Source organism: Oncorhynchus nerka, unplaced genomic scaffold, assembly GCF_034236695.1.
Source record: "Oncorhynchus nerka isolate Pitt River unplaced genomic scaffold, Oner_Uvic_2.0 unplaced_scaffold_1482, whole genome shotgun sequence".
NCBI lineage: Eukaryota > Metazoa > Chordata > Actinopteri > Salmoniformes > Salmonidae > Oncorhynchus > Oncorhynchus nerka.
The window spans coordinates 27,276-43,946 of NW_027039832.1; the positions used below are offsets into that span (position 1 = coordinate 27,276).

Sequence of the window (16,671 nt, forward strand, 5' to 3'; positions counted from 1 at the left end):
GGAGGGGGAGATACAGGGAGGGGTTAAAGGTTAGGAGGAGGAGATACAGGGAGGGGTTAAAGGTTAGGAGGGGGAGATACAGGGAGGAGGAGATACAGGGAGGGGTTAAAGGTTAGGAGGGGGAGATACAGGGAGGAGGAGATACAGGGAGGGGGAGATACAGGAGGAGGAAATACAGGGAGGGTTAAAGGTTAGGAGGGAGATACAGGGAGGGGTTAAAGGTTAGGAGGGGGAGATACAGGAGGGGTTAAATGTTAGGAGGGGGAGATACAGGGAGGGGGAGATACAGGGAGGGGTTAAAGGTTAGGAGGGGGAGATACAGGGAGGGGTTAAGGTTAGGAGGGGAGATACAGGGAGGGGTTCAAGGTTAGGAGGGGAGATACAGGGAGGGGAGATACAGGGAGGGGTTACAGGTTAGGGGGGGGAGATACAGGAGGGGAGATACAGGGAGGGGTTAAAGGTTAGGAGGGGAGATACAGGGAGGGGGAGATACAGGGAGGGGGGGGGAGATACAGGAGGGGTTAAAGGTTAGGAGGGGGAGATACAGGGAGGGGTTAAAGGTTAGGAGGGGAGATACAGGGAGGGGAGATACAGGGAGGGGTTAAGGTTAGGAGGGGGAGATACAGGGAGGGGTTAAAGGTTAGGAGGGGAGATACAGGGAGGGGTTAAAGGTTAGGAGGAGGAGATACAGGGATGGGGAGATACAGGGAGGGGGGAGATACAGGAGGGGAGATACAGGGAGGGGTTAAAGGTTAGGAGGAGAGATACAGGGAGGGGTTAAAGGTTAGGAGGGGGGGAGATATAGGGAGGGGTTAAAGGTTAGGAGGGGGAGATACAGGGAGGGAGGATACAGGGGAGGGGAAGATACAGGGAGGGGTAAAGGTTAGGAGGGGAGATACAGGGAGGGGGAGATACAGGGAGGGGTTAAAGGTTAGGAGGGGGAGATACAGGGATGGGGAGATACAGGAAGGGGTTAAAGGTTAGGAGGGGGAGATACAGGGAGGGGGAGATACAGGGAGGGGTTAAACGTTAGGAGGGGGAGATACAGGAGGGGTTAAAGGTTAGAAGGGGGAGATACAGGGAGGGGTTAAAGGTTAGGAGGGGAGATACAGGGAGGGGAGATACAGGGAGGGGTTAAATGTTAGGAGGGGGAGATAACCGGGAGGGGAGATACAGGGAGGGGTTAAAGGTTAGGAGGGGGAGATACAGGGAGGGGGAGATACAGGGGGGGTAAAGGTTAGGAGGGGGAGATACAGGGGGGGGAGATACAGGAGGGGGAGATACAGGGAGGGGTTAAGGTTAGGAGGGGGAGATACAGGGAGGGGTTAAAGGTTAGGAGGGGGAGATACAGGAGGGGAGATACAGGGAGGGGTTAAAGGTTAGGAGGGGGAGATACAGGGAGGGGAGATACAGGGAGGGGTTAAGGTTAGGAGGGGAGATACAGGGAGGGGTTAAAGGTTAGGAGGGGAGATACAGGGAGGGGTTAAAGGTTAGGAGGGGGAGATACAGGGAGGGGTTAAAGGTTAGGAGGGGGAGATACAGGGAGGGGGAGATACAGGGAGGGGTTAAGGTTAGGAGGGGAGATACAGGAGGGGGTTAAAGGTTAGGAGGGGGAGATACAGGGAGGGGGAGATACAGGGAGGGGTTAAGGTTAGGGGGGGAGATACAGGGAGGGGGAGATACAGGAGGGTTAAAGGTTAGGAGGGGGAGATACAGGGAGGGGGAGATACAGGGAGGGGTTAAAGGTTAGGAGGGGGAGATACAGGGAGGGGAGATACAGGGGGGTAAAGGTTAGGGGGGGAGATACAGGGAGGGGGAGATACAGGGAGGGGAGATACAGGGGAGGAGATACAGGGAGGTGTTAAAGGTTAGGAGGGGAGATACAGGGGGGGAGATACAGGGAGGGGTTAAGGTTAGGAGGGGGAGATACAGGGAGGGGGAGATACAGGGAGGGGGAGATACAGGGAGGGGTTAAGGTTAGGAGGGGGAGAACAGGGAGGGGGAGATACAGGGACGGGGAGATACAGGGAGGGGTTAAAGGTTAGGAGGGGGAGATACAGGGAGGGTTTAAAGGTTAGGAGGGGAAGATACAGGAGGGGGAGATACAGGGAGGGGTTAAAGGTTAGGAGGGGGAGATACAGGGAGGAGTTAAAGGTTAGGAGGGGGAGATACAGGGAGGGGTTAAGGTTAGGAGGAGAGATACAGGGAGGGGTTAAGGTTAGGAGGGGGATATACAGGGAGGGGGAGATACAGGGAGGGGTTAAAGGTTAGGAGGGAGATACAGGGAGGGGGAGATACATGGAGGGGGAGATACAGGGAGGGGTTAAAGGTTAGGAGGGGGAGATACAGGGAGGGGGAGATACAGGGAGGGGTTAAAGGTTAGGAGGGGGAGATACAGGGAGGGGTTAAAGGTTAGGAGGGAGATACAGGGAGGGGGAGATACAGGGAGGGGAGATACAGGAGGGGGAGATACAGGAGGGGTTAAAGGTTAGGAGGGGGAGATACAGGGAGGGGTTAAAGGTTAGGAGGGGGAGATACAGGGGGGGAGATACAGGAGGGGGAGATACAGGGAGGGTTAAAGGTTAGGAGGGGGAGATACAGGAGGGGGAGATACAGGGAGGGGTTAAGGTTAGGGGGGAGATACAGGGAGGGGGTTAAAGGTTAGGAGGGGGAGATACAGGGAGGGGTTAAAGGTTAGGAGGGGGAGATACAGGGAGGGGGAGATACAGGGAGGGTTAAAGGTTAGGAGGGGGAGATACAGGGGGAGATACAGGGAGGGGTTAAAGGTTAGGAGGGGGAGAAACAGGGAGGGGGAGATACAGGGAGGGGGAGATACAGGGAGGGGAGATACAGGGAGGGGTTAAAGGTTAGGAGGGGGAGATACAGGAGGGGTTAAAGGTTAGGAGGGGAGAAACAGGAGGGGGAGATACAGGGAGGGGGAGATACAGGGGGGGAGATACAGGGAGGGGTTAAAGGTTAGGAGGGGGAGATACAGGGAGGGGTTAAAGGTTAGGAGGGGGCTCTAGATAGAGGGGTAGTAGTGCATTGTAACTCTAGATAGAGGGGTAGTAGTGCATTGTAACTCTAGATAGAGGGGTAGTAGTGCATTGTAACTCTATATAGAGGGGTAGTAGTATGCTGTAACTCTAGATAGAGTGGTAGTAGTGCATTGTAACTCTAGATAGAGGGGTAGTAGTGCATTGTAACTCTAGATAGAGGGGTAGTAGTATGCTGTAACTCTAGATAGAGGGGTAGTAGTGCATTGTAACTCTAGATAGAGGGGTAGTAGTATGCTGTAACTCTAGATAGAGGGGTGGTAGTATGCTGTAACTCTAGATAGAGGGGTAGTAGTGTATTGTAACTCTAGATAGGAGTAGTAGTGCATTGTAACTCTAGATAGAGGGGTAGTAGTATGCTGTAACTCTAGATAGAGGGTAGTAGTGAATTGTAACTCTAGATAGAGGGGTAGTAGTATGCTGTAACTCTAGATAGAGGGGTGGTAGTGCATTGTAACTCTAGATAGAGGGGTAGTAGTATGCTGTAACTCTAGATAGAGGGGTAGTAGTATGCTGTAACTCTATGTAACAGGGTTATATTGGTGATTCCCCTTGCCACTTTATTGTTAAGCCAATGGGTTTTTGGTTTGAGTTTGTCTTGCCTTCACCTACTCAACATGGCATCTTATTGCCTGGTTTGCGTAGCTTGCTTACGAGGGGGTATGTTCCAGTTAGAATCGTCCCAGTGAACAAGCACCAAACCAGCGTGCGTGAGTGCAGAGTTGGATGGTGAGACGTGCATTGCATGACGTGCAATTTTGTGCCGTTCCTAACAGAATACAGCTACATGACTGGTGCTACATATTGGAGTTCCGTGTCGATGACTGATGTACACAACGCCAGAAGAGTACTGTTACATCTAGATAGAGGGGTAGTGGTGCATTGTAACTCTAGATAGAGGGGTAGTGGTGCATTGTAACTCTAGATAGAGGGGTAGTGGTGCATTGTAACTCTAGATAGAGGGGTAGTAGTGCCTGGTAACTCTAGATAGAGGGGTAGTGGTGCATTGTAACTCTAGATAGAGGGGTAGTAGTGCCTGGTAACTCTAGATAGAGGGGTAGTGGTGCATTGTAACTCTAGATAGAGGGTTAGTAGTACATTGTAACTCTAGATAGAGGGGTAGTAGTATGCTGTAACTCTAGATAGAGGGATAGTAGTGCATTGTAACTCTAGATAGAGGGGTAGTAGTGCATTGTAACTCTAGATAGAGGGGTAGTAGTGTATTGTAACTCTAGATAGAGGGGTAGTAGTGCATTGTAACTCTAGATAGAGGGGTAGTGGTGCATTGTAACTCTAGATAGAGGGGTAGTAGTACATTGTAACTCTAGATAGAGGGGTAGTAGTATGCTGTAACTCTAGATAGAGGGATAGTAGTGCATTGTAACTCTAGATAGAGGGGTAGTAGTGTATTGTAACTCTAGATAGAGGGGTAGTAGTGCATTGTAACTCTAGATGGAGGGGTAGTAGTATGCTGTAACTCTAGATAGAGGGGTGGTAGTGTGCTGTAACTCTAGATAGAGGGGTTGTAGTGCATTGTAACTCTAGATAGAGGGGTAGTAGTTCCTGGTAACTCTAGATAGAGGGGTAGTAGTGCATTGTAACTCTAGATAGAGGGGTAGTAGTGCGCTGTAACTCTAGATAGAGGGGTAGTAGTGCATTGTAACTCTAGATAGAGGGGTAGTAGTGCATTGTAACTCTAGACAGAGGGGTAGTAGTTCCTGGTAACTCTAGATAGAGGGGTAGTAGTGCATTGTAACTCTAGATAGAGGGGTAGTAGTGCGCTGTAACTCTAGATAGAGGGGTAGTAGTGCATTGTAACTCTAGATAGAGGGGTAGTAGTACATTGTAACTCTAGATAGAGGGGTAGTAGTATGCTGTAACTCTAGATAGAGGGGTGGTAGTGCATTGTAACTCTAGATAGAGAGGTAGTAGTGTATTGTAACTCTAGATAGAGAGGTAGTAGTGCATTGTAACTCTAGATAGAGGGGTAGTAGTATGCTGCAACTCTAGATAGAGGGGTAGTAGTGCATTGTAACTCTAGATAGAGGGGTAGTAGTATGCTGTAACTCTAGATAGAGGGGTGGTAGTGCATTGTAACTCTAGATAGAGGGGTAGTATTATGCTGTAACTCTAGATAGAGGGGTAGTAGTATGCTGTAACTCTAGATAGAGGGGTAGTAGTGCATTGTAACTAGATAGAGGGGTAGTAGTATGCTGTAACTCTAGATAGGAGTAGTAGTGCATTGTAACTCTAGATAGAGGGGTAGTAGTGCGTTGTAACTCTAGATAGAGGGCTGGTAGTGCATTGTAACTCTAGATAGAGGGGTAGTAGTGCATTGTAACTATAGATAGAGGGGTAGTAGTGCATTGTAACTCTAGATAGAGGGGTAGTAGTGCATTGTAACTCTAGATAGAGGGGTAGTAGTATGCTGTAACTCTAGATAGAGGGGTAGTAGTGTATTGTAACTCTAGATAGAGGGGTAGTAGTGCCTGGTATAATTCAAGGTAGAGTAGGGTACAGTAGCAGTGGTAGGTACAGTAGCAGTGGTAGGTACAGTAGCAGTGGTAGGTACAGTGGCAGTGGTATGTGTAGCAGTGGTAGGTACTGTAGCAGTGGTAGGTACAGTAGCAGTGTTAGGTACAGTAGCAGTGGTAGGTACTGTAGCAGTGGTAGGTACCGTAGCATTGGTAGGTACAGTAGCAGTGGTAGGTACAGTAGCAGTGGTAGGTACAGTAGCAGTGGTAGGTACTGTAGCAGTGGTAGGTACAGTAGCAGTGGTAGGTACTGTAGCAGTGGTAGGTACTGTAGCAGTGGTAGGTACTGTAGCAGTGGTAGGTACAGTAGCAGTGGTAGGTACAGTAGCAGTGGTAGGTACTGTAGCAGTGGTAGGTACAGTAGCCATGGTAGGTACAGTAGCAGTGGTAGGTACTGTATCAGTGGTAGGTACAGTAGCAGTGGTAGGTACAGTAGCAGTGGTAGGTACTGTAGCAGTGGTAGGTACAGTAGCAGTGGTAGGTACAGTAGCAGTGGTAGGTACTGTATCAGTGGTAGGCACAGTAGCAGTGGCAGGCAGTAGCAGTGGTAGGTACAGCAGCAGTGGTAGGTACTGGAGCAGTGGTAGGTACAGTAGCAGTGGTAGGTACTGTAGCAGTGGTAGGTACTGTAGCAGTGGTAGGTACTGTAGCAGTGGTAGGTACAGTAGCAGTGGTAGGTACAGTAGCAGTGGTAGGTAGTGTAGCAGTGGTAGGTGCAGTGGTAGGTACAGTAGCAGTGGTAGGTACAGTAGCAGTGGTAGGTAGTGTAGCAGTGGTAGGTACTGTAGCAGTGGTAGGTACAGTAGCAGTGGTAGGTACAGTAGCAGTGGTAGGTACTGTAGCAGTGGTAGGTACAGTAGCAGTGGTAGGTACAGTAGCAGTGGTAGGTACAGTAGCAGTGGTAGGTACTGGAGCAGTGGTAGGTACTGTAGCAGTGGTAGGTACTGGAGCAGTGGTAGGTACTGGAGCAGTGGTAGGTACTGTAGCAGTGGTAGGTACTGTAGCAGTGGTAGGTACAGTAGCAGTGTTAGGTACTGTAGCAGTGGTAGGTACTGTAGCAGTGGTAGGTACAGTAGCAGTGGTAGGTACAGTAGCAGTGGTAGGTAGTGTAGCAGTGGTAGGTGCAGTAGCAGTGGTAGGTACAGTAGCAGTGGTAGGTACAGTAGCAGTGGTAGGTACAGTAGCAGTGGTAGGTACAGTAGCATTGGTAGGTACTGTAGCAGTGGTAGGTACTGTAGCAGTGGTAGGTACAGTAGCAGTGGTAGGTAGTGTAGCAGTGGTAGGTGCAGTAGCAGTGGTAGGTACAGTAGCAGTGGTAGGTACAGTAGCAGTGGTAGGTACAGTAGCATTGGTAGGTACAGTAGCAGTGGTAGGTACTGTAGCAGTGGTAGGTACAGTAGCAGTGGTAGGTACAGTAGCAGTGGTAGGTGCAGTGGTAGGTACTGTAGCAGTGGTAGGTACTGTATCAGTGGTAGGTACAGTAGCAGTGGTAGGTACTGTAGCAGTGGTAGGTACAGTAGCAGTGGTAGGTACAGTAGCAGTGGTAGGTACAGTAGCAGTGGTAGGTAGTGTAGCAGTGGTAGGTAGTGTAGCAGTGGTAGGTACTGTAGCAGTGCTAGGTACTGTAGCAGTGGTAGGTACCGTAGCATTGGTAGGTACAGTAACAGTGGTAGGTACAGTAGCAGTGGTAGGTACAGTAGCAGTGGTAGGTAGTGTAGCAGTGGTAGGTACTGGAGCAGTGGTAGGTACTGTAGCAGTGGAAGGTAGTGTAGCAGTGGTAGGTGCTGTAGCAGTGGTTGGTACTGTAGCAGTGGTAGGTACTGTAGCAGTGGTAGGTACAGTAGCAGTGGTAGGTACAGTAGCAGTGGTAGGTACTGGAGCAGTGGTAGGTACAGTAGCAGTGGTAGGTAGGGTAGCAGTGGTAGGTAATGTAGCAGTGGTAGGTACTGGAGCAGTGGTAGGTACAGTAGCAGTGGTAGGTAGTGTAGCAGTGGTAGGTACTGGAGCAGTGGTAGGTACAGTAGCAGTGGTAGGTAGTGTAGCAGTGGTAGGTACTGGAGCAGTGGTAGGTACTGTAGCAGTGGTAGGTGCTGTAGCAGTGGTTGGTACTGTAGCAGTGGTAGGTACTGTAGCAGTGGTAGGTACTGTAGCAGTGGTAGGCGCTGTAGCAGTGGTTGGTACTGTAGCAGTGGTAGGTACTGTAGCAGTGGTAGGTACAGTAGCAGTGGTAGGTACTGTAGCAGTGGTAGGTACTGTAGCAGTGGTAGGTACAGTAGCAGTGGTAGGTACAGTAGCAGTGGTAGGTACAGTAGCAGTGGTAGGTACTGTAGCAGTGGTAGGTACAGTAGCAGTGGTAGGTACAGTAGCAGTGGTAGGTACTGTATCAGTGGTAGGTACAGTAGCAGTGGTAGGTACTGTAGCAGTGGTAGGTACTGTAGCAGTGGTAGGTACAGTAGCAGTGGTAGGTACTGTAGCAGTGGTAGGTAGTGTAGCAGTGGTAGGTACAGTAGCAGTGGTAGGTACTGGAGCAGTGGTAGGTACTGTAGCAGTGGTAGGTACTGGAGCAGTGGTAGGTACAGTAGCAGTGGTAGGTACAGTAGCAGTGGTAGGTGCAGTGGTAGGTACAGTAGCAGTGGTAGGTAGTGTAGCAGTGGTAGGTACTGTAGCAGTGGTAGGTACTGTAGCAGTGGTAGGTACTTGAGCAGTGGTAGGTACTGTAGCAGTGGTATGTACAGTAGCAGTGGTAGGTACTGTAGCAGTGGTAGGTACTGTAGCAGTGGTAGGTACAGTAGCAGTGGTAGGTACCGTAGATGACTTCCTGTCTCTTGATGACGTCCTTCTTCAGATGTTTGAGGAAGTTGCTGTCCATAACGTTGCTCCAGGAGTCTGCTTCCAGCTCTTTCAGGTCTTCCTCAAACTCCCCCATCAGCTGACTGTCAATCATCTCTGTGCCTAGATTATGAAACACAACACTCAGCATTCACAGGTATTTATCTAGACATTATCGTAGACACTGTAATCCAGACACATTTACCGGAGCAATTAGGATTAAGTGCCTCGCTCAGCTCGGGTATTCGAACCAGCGACCTTTCGGTTACTGACACAACACTAACCTCTAGGCTACCTGACGCTTTACCTTTATTGGGAGCTGGGGGTAACGTGTGTTTACTGGGGTCTGGGGGTAACGTGTGTTTACTGGGGGCTGGGGGTAACGTGTGTTTACTGGGGGCTGGGGGTAACGTGTGTTTACTGGGGTCTGGGGTAACGTGTGTTTACTGGGGTCTGGGGGTAACGTGTGTTTACTGGGGGCTGGGGGTAACGTGTGTTTACTGGGTGTAAAGTGTGTTTACTGGGGTCTGGGGGTAACGTGTGTTTACTGGGTGTAAAGTGTGTTTACTGGGGTCTGGGGGTAACGTGTGTTTACTATCGACTGTGTGATGGTGACTGTGTGATGGTGACTGGGTAAAGTGTGTGTTTACTATGTGTGATGGTGTGGTGATGGTGACTGTGTGGTGATGGTGACTGTGTGATGGCAACTGTGTGATGGCAACTGTGTGATGGCGACTGTGTGATGGCTACTGTGATGGTGACGGTGACTGTGTGATGGTGAGAGTGTGATAGTGATGGTGACTGTGTGATGGTGATGGTGACTGTGTGATGGCGATGGTGACTGTGTGATGGTGATGGTGACTGTGTGATGGTGATGGTGACTGTGTGATGGTGATGGTGACTGTGTGATGGTGATGGTGACTGTGTGATGGTGATGGTGACTGTGTGATGGTAATGGTGACTGTGTGATGGTAATGGTGACTGTGTGATGGTGACTGTGTGATGGTAATGGTGGTGGTGACTGTGATGGTGACTGTGTGATGGTGATGGTGATGGTGACTGTGTGATGGTGATGGTGACTGTGTGATGGTGATGGTGACTGTGTGATGGTGATGGTGACTGTGTGATGGTGATGGTGACTGTGTGATGGTGACTGTGTGATGGTAACTGTGTGATGGTGAAGGTGACTTTGTGATGGTAACTGTGTGATGGTGATGGTGACTGTGTGATGGTGACTGTGTGATGGTGACTGATGGTGATGGTCTCTGTGTGATGGTGCTGGTGACTGTGTGATGCTGACTGTGATGGTGTTGGTGACTGTGTTATGGTGACTGTGATGGTGACTGTGTGATGGTGACTGTGTGATGGTGACTGATGGTGATGGTCTCTGTGTGATGGTGATGGTGACTGTGTGATGGTGACTGTGATGGTGATGGTGACTGTGTGATGGTGACTGATGGTGATGGTCTCTGTGTGATGGTGATGGTGACTGTGTGATGGTGCTGACTGTGATGGTGACTGTGATGGTGACTGATGGTGATGGTCTATAGTAGTGGTCTGGTCTATAGTAGTGTTCTGGTCTGGTCTATAGTAGTGGTCTGGTCTATAGTAGTGTTCTGGTCTATAGTAGTGGTCTGGTCTATAGTAGTGTTCTGGTCTATAGTAGTGGTCTGGTCTATAGTAGTGTTCTGGTCTGGTCTATAGTAGTGGTCTGGTCTGGTCTATAGTAGTGGTCTGATCTATAGTAGTGTTCTGGTCTATAGTAGTGGTCTGGTCTATAGTAGTGGTCTGGTCTGGTCTATAGTAGTGGTCTGGTCTATAGTAGTGGTCTGGTCTAGTCTATAGTAGTGGTCTGGTCTATAGTAGTGGTCTGGTCTATAGTAGTGTTCTGGTCTATAGTAGTGGTCTGGTCTATAGTAGTGGTCTGGTCTATAGTAGTGGTCTGGTCTATAGTAGTGTTCTGGTCTATAGTAGTGGTCTGGTCTGGTCTATAGTAGTGGTCTGGTCTGGTCTATAGTAGTGGTCTGGTCTATAGTAGTGGTCTGGTCTATAGTAGTGGTCTGGTCTATAGTAGTGTTCTGGTCTATAGTAGTGGTCTGGTCTGGTCTATAGTAGTGTTCTGGTCTATAGTAGTGTTCTGGTCTATAGTAGTGTTCTGGTCTATAGTAGTGGTCTGGTCTATAGTAGTGGTCTGGTCTATAGTAGTGGTCTGGTCTATAGTAGTGTTCTGGTCTGGTCTATAGTAGTGTTCTGGTCTGGTCTATAGTAGTGGTCTGGTCTATAGTAGTGTTCTGGTCTATAGTAGTGGTCTGGTCTATAGTAGTGGTCTGGTCTATAGTAGTGGTCTGGTCTATAGTAGTGGTCTGGTCTAGTCTATAGTAGTGGTCTGGTCTATAGTAGTGGTCTGGTCTATAGTAGTGGTCTGGTCTGGTCTATAGTAGTGGTCTGGTCTGGTCTATAGTAGTGGTCTGGTCTATAGTAGTGGTCTGGTCTATAGTAGTGTTCTGGTCTATAGTAGTGGTCTGGTCTGGTCTATAGTAGTGTTCTGGTCTATAGTAGTGTTCTGGTCTATAGTAGTGTTCTGGTCTATAGTAGTGGTCTGGTCTATAGTAGTGGTCTGGTCTATAGTAGTGTTCTGGTCTATAGTAGTGGTCTGGTCTATAGTAGTGGTCTGGTCTATAGTAGTGGTCTGGTCTATAGTAGTGTTCTGGTCTGGTCTATAGTAGTGGTCTGGTCTGGTCTATAGTAGTGGTCTGGTCTATAGTAGTGTTCTGGTCTATAGTAGTGGTCTGGTCTGGTCTATAGTAGTGGTCTGGTCTGGTCTATAGTAGTGGTCTGGTCTATAGTAGTGGTCTGGTCTATAGTAGTGTTTTGGTCTATAGTAGTGGTCTGGTCTGGTCTATAGTAGTGGTCTGGTCTATAGTAGTGGTCTGGTCTGGTCTATAGTAGTGGTCTGGTCTGGTCTATAGTAGTGGTCTGGTCTGGTCTATAGTAGTGTTCTGGTCTATAGTAGTGTTCTGGTCTATAGTAGTGGTCTGGTCTATAGTAGTGGTCTGGTCTATAGTAGTGTTCTGGTCTGGTCTATAGTAGTGTTCTGGTCTATAGTAGTGTTCTGGTCTATAGTAGTGGTCTGGTCTATAGTAGTGGTCTGGTCTATAGTAGTGGTCTGGTCTATAGTAGTGGTCTGGTCTAGTGTTCTGGTCTATAGTAGTGGTAGTGGTCTATAGTAGTGGTCTGGTCTATAGTAGTGGTCTGGTCTATAGTAGTGTTCTGGTCTATAGTAGTGGTCTGGTCTGGTCTATAGTAGTGTTCTGGTCTATAGTAGTGTTCTGGTCTATAGTAGTGGTCTGGTCTATAGTAGTGGTCTGGTCTATAGTAGTGGTCTGGTCTGGTCTATAGTAGTGTTCTGGTCTGGTCTATAGTAGTGGTCTGGTCTATAGTAGTGTTCTGGTCTATAGTAGTGGTCTGGTCTATAGTAGTGGTCTGGTCTATAGTAGTGGTCTGGTCTATAGTAGTGTTCTGGTCTATAGTAGTGGTCTGGTCTATAGTAGTGTTCTGGTCTGGTCTATAGTAGTGGTCTGGTCTATAGTAGTGGTCTGGTCTATAGTAGTGGTCTGGTCTATAGTAGTGGTCTGGTCTAAAGTAGGGAACTAAAAAGGAAAAAGGGTGCCATTTGAGATGCATTTAAAGACACAAAGCATGTTGTTCATTCTATCCATAGCTGTTGAGAGAGATTAGTAACCTACGAACCTTCGTCTGTGAGTGACTCTGTAGATTCATTGACCAGGTTGGTCTTGCACAGAGAGTCAGTAGAATGGGACAGGTACCGCAGACCCTTGATAGGCATGTCATCAAACACCTGGTGACTGGAGAGAGGAAACCGAGAGAGAGGACATAGAGAGAGAGGACACAGAGAGAGAGAGAGGACACAGAGAGAGAGAGAGGACACAGAGAGAGAGGACAGAGAGAGAGAGGACATAGAGAGAGAGGACACAGAGAGAGAGAGAGGACACAGAGAGAGAGGACACAGAGAGAGAGAGAGGACAGAGAGTCAGTAGAATGGGACATGTACCGCAGACCCTTGATAGGCATGTCCTCAAACACCTGGTGACTGGAGAGAGGAAACAGAGAGAGAGGACAGAGAGAGAGGACAGAGAGTCAGTAGAATGGGACAGGTACTGTATACCCTTGATAGGCATGTCATCAAACACCTGGGAGCTCATTTATTAATACTAGAAGCTATTCTAAAAAATAATACTATTGTAAACGCCAATTAACTTCACAGATCTTCGTTGTAAAGCATTTAAACACTGTTTCCCATGCTTTTTCAATGAACCATAAACAATTAATGAACATGCACCTGTGGAACGGTCGTTAAGACACTAACAGCTTACAGATGGTAGGCAATTAAGGTCACAGTTATGAAAACTTAGGACACTAAGGAGGCCTTTCTACTGACTCTGAAAAACACCAAAAGAAAGATGCCCTGGGTCCCTGCTCATCTGTGTAAATGTGCCTTAGGCATGCTGCAAGGAGGCATGAGGACTGCAGATGTGGCCAGGGCAATACATTGCAATGTCCGCACTGAGACACACCTAAGACGGCGCTACAGGGAGACAGGATGGACAGATGATCGTCCTCGCAGTGGCAGACCACGTGTAACAACACCTGTACATGATTGGTACATCCAAACATCACACCTGCGGGACAGGTACAGGATGGCAACAACAACTGCCCGAGTTACACCAGGAATGTACAATCCCTCCATCAGTGCTCAGACTGTCCGCAATAGGCTGAGAGAGGCTGGACTGAGGGATTGTAGGACTGTTGTAAGTCAGGTCCTCACCAGACATCACCGGCAACAACGTCGCCTATGGGCACAAACCCACCATCGCTGGACCAGACAGGACTGGCTCTTCACTGACGAGTCACTGTTTTGTCTCACCAGGGGTGATGGTCGGATTCGTGTTTATCGATGACAGAATTGAGTGCCGGGGCGGTAGTCATTTAGTTCAGTTATCTTTGCCTTTGTGGGTACAGGAACAAATGGTAGCCATCTTGAAGCATGTAGGGACAATAGGCTGGGATAGGGAGCGGTTGAAAATGTCTGTAAACGCACCGTAAACACACCAGCCACACATGCTCTGAGGACGCGGCTAGGGATGCCGTCTGGGCCAGCAGCCTTGTGAGGGTTAACACATTTAAATGTTTTCCTCACGTCAGCCATGGAGAAGGAAAGGGGGTGGGGGACGCAGTCCTTGTTAGCGGGCCGGGATTGTGGCACTGTATTATCCTCAAAGCGGGCAAAGAAGTTGTTTAGTTTGTCTGGAAGCGTGACGTCGGTTTCCGTGACGTGGCTGGTTTTCTTTTTGTAGTCCGTGATTTCCTGTAGACCCTGCCACATACTTCTCGTGTCTGAGCCATTGAATTGAGAATCCACCTTGTTGCTGTACTGGCATTTCGCTTGTTTGATTGCCTTGCGGAGGGAGTACCTACACTGTTTATATTCAGTCATATTTCCAGACCTCTTTCCATGGTTAAATAAGGTGGATCACGCTTTCAGGTTTGTGCAAATGCCGAGGTTCCATCCACGGTTTCTGGTTAGAGTAGGTTTTAATAGTCACAGTGGGTACAACACCTCCAATGCACTTCTTTATAAATGTCAGCGTATAGGTCGATGTTGTTCTCTGCGGCTGAGCGGAAAATATTCCAGTCCAGGTGATCAAAACAATCTTGAAGCGTGGCTTCCGATTGGTCAGACCAGCGTTGAATGGTTCTCGTCACTGGTACACCCTGTTTGAGTTTCTGCCTATAGGACGATAGGAGCAAGATGGCGTCGTGGTCGGTTTTGCCGAAGGGAGGGCGGGGGAGGGCTTTGTAAGCATTGCGGATGTTTTGCCCTTGCATGTAGCATAATCAATATGTTGGAAGAATTTAGGTAGACTTGTTCTCAAATTTGCTTTGTTAAAATCCCCAGCTACAATAAATGCAGCCTCAGGATATATGGTTTCCAGTTTACATAGTTCCGTGATGTCCGCCTTGCTGTCTGCTTGAGGGGAAATCTACACAGCTGTGACCTAACTGAAGAGAATTCTCTTGGTAGGTAAAATGGCCGGCATTTGATTGTAAGGAATTTGGGTGAGCAGAAGGACTTGAGTTCCTGAATGTTGTTATGATTACACAATGAGTCGTTAATCATAAAGAATACACCCAAACCCTTCTTCTTGCCAGACAGGTGTTCATCTCTATCGGCGCGATGCATGGAGAAGCCCTGTGGCTGAACCGATTCCAACAATATATGTTTCCGTGAAGCAGAGAATGTTACAATCCCTGATGTCTATCTTAGCATTTATGAACATTTGAACATCTTGGCCATGTTCTGTTATAATCTACACCTGGCACAGCCAGAAGAGGACTGGCCACCCCTCATAGCCTGGTTCCTCTCTAGGTTTCTTCCTAGGTTTTGGCCTTTTCTAGGGAGTTTTTCCTAGCCACCGTGCTTCTACACCTGCATTGCTTGCTGTTTGGGGTTTTAGGCTGGGTTTCTGTACAGCACTTTGAGATATCAGCTGATGTAAGTAGGGCTATATAAATACATTTGATTTGATGTCTATATGGAAGGCAACCTTTGCTCGAATTTCGTCTTCCTTGTTGTCAAGAGACTGGACATTGGATAGTAGTATACTCGGGAGCGGTGGGCGATGTGCACATCTACAGAGCCTGACCAGGTGGCCGCTTCGTCTGCCCCTTCTGCCGTTGTTTTGGGTGGAGGTCCAAACAGAAGATCCGATTCAGGAAATGTTGTATTTCTGGTCGTTGGTAAGTTGACGTTGCTCTTATATCCAATAGTTCTTCCCGGCTGTATGTAATAACACTTAAGATTTGCTGTGGTAACAATGTAAGAAATAATATATTTAAAAAAAACTAAATACTGCATAGTTTCCTAAGAGAAAAGAGGTGCCCATCTCTGTCGGCGCCATCTTGTGTTAATTATGGGGTATTGTGTGTAGATTGATAAGGACATGTTTTATTTGATCAATTTTATAGTAAGGCTGTAATGTAAACAAATGTGGAAAAAGTCTGACTTTCCGTGACTGCCGTTCAAAAGTTTGGGGTCACTTAGAAATGTCCTTGTTGTGGAAAGAAAAGCACATTTTCCCTCCATTAAAATAACATGAAATTGATCAGGATTACAGTGTAGACGTTGTTAATGTTATAAATGACTATTGTAGCTTGAAACGGCTGATTTATGGAATATCTACATAGGCGTACAGAGGTTCATTATCAGCAACCATCACTCCTGTTTTCCAATGGCACATTGTGTTTGCTAATCCAAGTTTATCATTTTAAAAGGCTACTTGATCATTAGAAAACCCTTTATGTTAGCACAGCTGAAAACTGTTGTTCTGATTAAAGAAGCAATACAACTGGCCTTCTTTAGACTAGTTGAGTATCTGGAGGGTCAGCATTCGTGGGTTAGATTACAGGCTCAAAATGTCCAGAAACAAAGAACTTTCTTCTGAAACTCGTCAGTCTATTCTTGTTCTGAGAAATGAAGGCTATTCCATGTGAGAAATTGCCAAGAAACTGAAGATCTGGTACAACGATGTGTACTACTCCCTTCACAGAACAGCGCAAACGGGCTCTAACCAGAATAGAAAGAGGTGTGGGAGGCCCCGGTGCACAACTGAGCAAGAGGACAAGTACATTAGAGTGTCTAGTTTGAGAAACAGACGCCTCACGAGTCCTCAACTGGCAGCTTCATTAAATAGTACCCGCAAAACACCAGTCTCAACGTCAACAGTGAAGAGGCGACTCCGCAGTGCTGGCCTTCTAGGCAGAGTTGCAAAGAAAATGCCATATCTCAGACTGGCCAATAAACATAAAATATTAAGATGGGTAAAATAACAGACACCGGACAGAGGAAGATTGGAACAAAGTGTTTTGGATGAATCTAAGTTTGAGGTGTTCGGATCATAAAGAAGAACATTCGTGACACGCAGAAAGATGCCTGAGGAGTGAACCATCTCTCAAGCATGGTGGAGGCAATCTGATGGTCTGGGGGAGGTGGAGGCAATCTGATGGTCTGGGGGAGGTGGAGGCACTGTGATGGTCTGGGGGAGGTGGAGGCACTGTGATGGTCTGGGGGAGGTGGAGGCAATCTGATGGTCTGGGGGAGGTGGAGGCAATCTGATGGTCTGGGGGAGGTGGAGGCAATCTGATGGTCTGGGGGAGGTGGAGGCACTGTGATG

General features: G+C 48.0%; 1 protein-coding gene across 2 annotated transcripts in view; it reads right to left on the reverse strand.

Annotated features, from left to right (window-relative positions):
• LOC135559535 (A-kinase anchor protein 13-like) overlaps window positions 1–16,671 on the reverse strand; it is a 58,296-nt gene that overhangs the window by 22,694 nt on the left and 18,931 nt on the right. For both annotated transcript variants that reach the window (XM_065015364.1, XM_065015363.1), the window contains exons 6-7: window positions 12,170–12,285; window positions 8,396–8,542 (exon numbers count right to left, since the gene is read on the reverse strand). In XM_065015364.1, coding sequence (XP_064871436.1) covers window positions 8,396–8,542; window positions 12,170–12,285 — 263 coding nt within the window. The remainder of the gene's footprint in view (window positions 1–8,395; window positions 8,543–12,169; window positions 12,286–16,671) is intronic.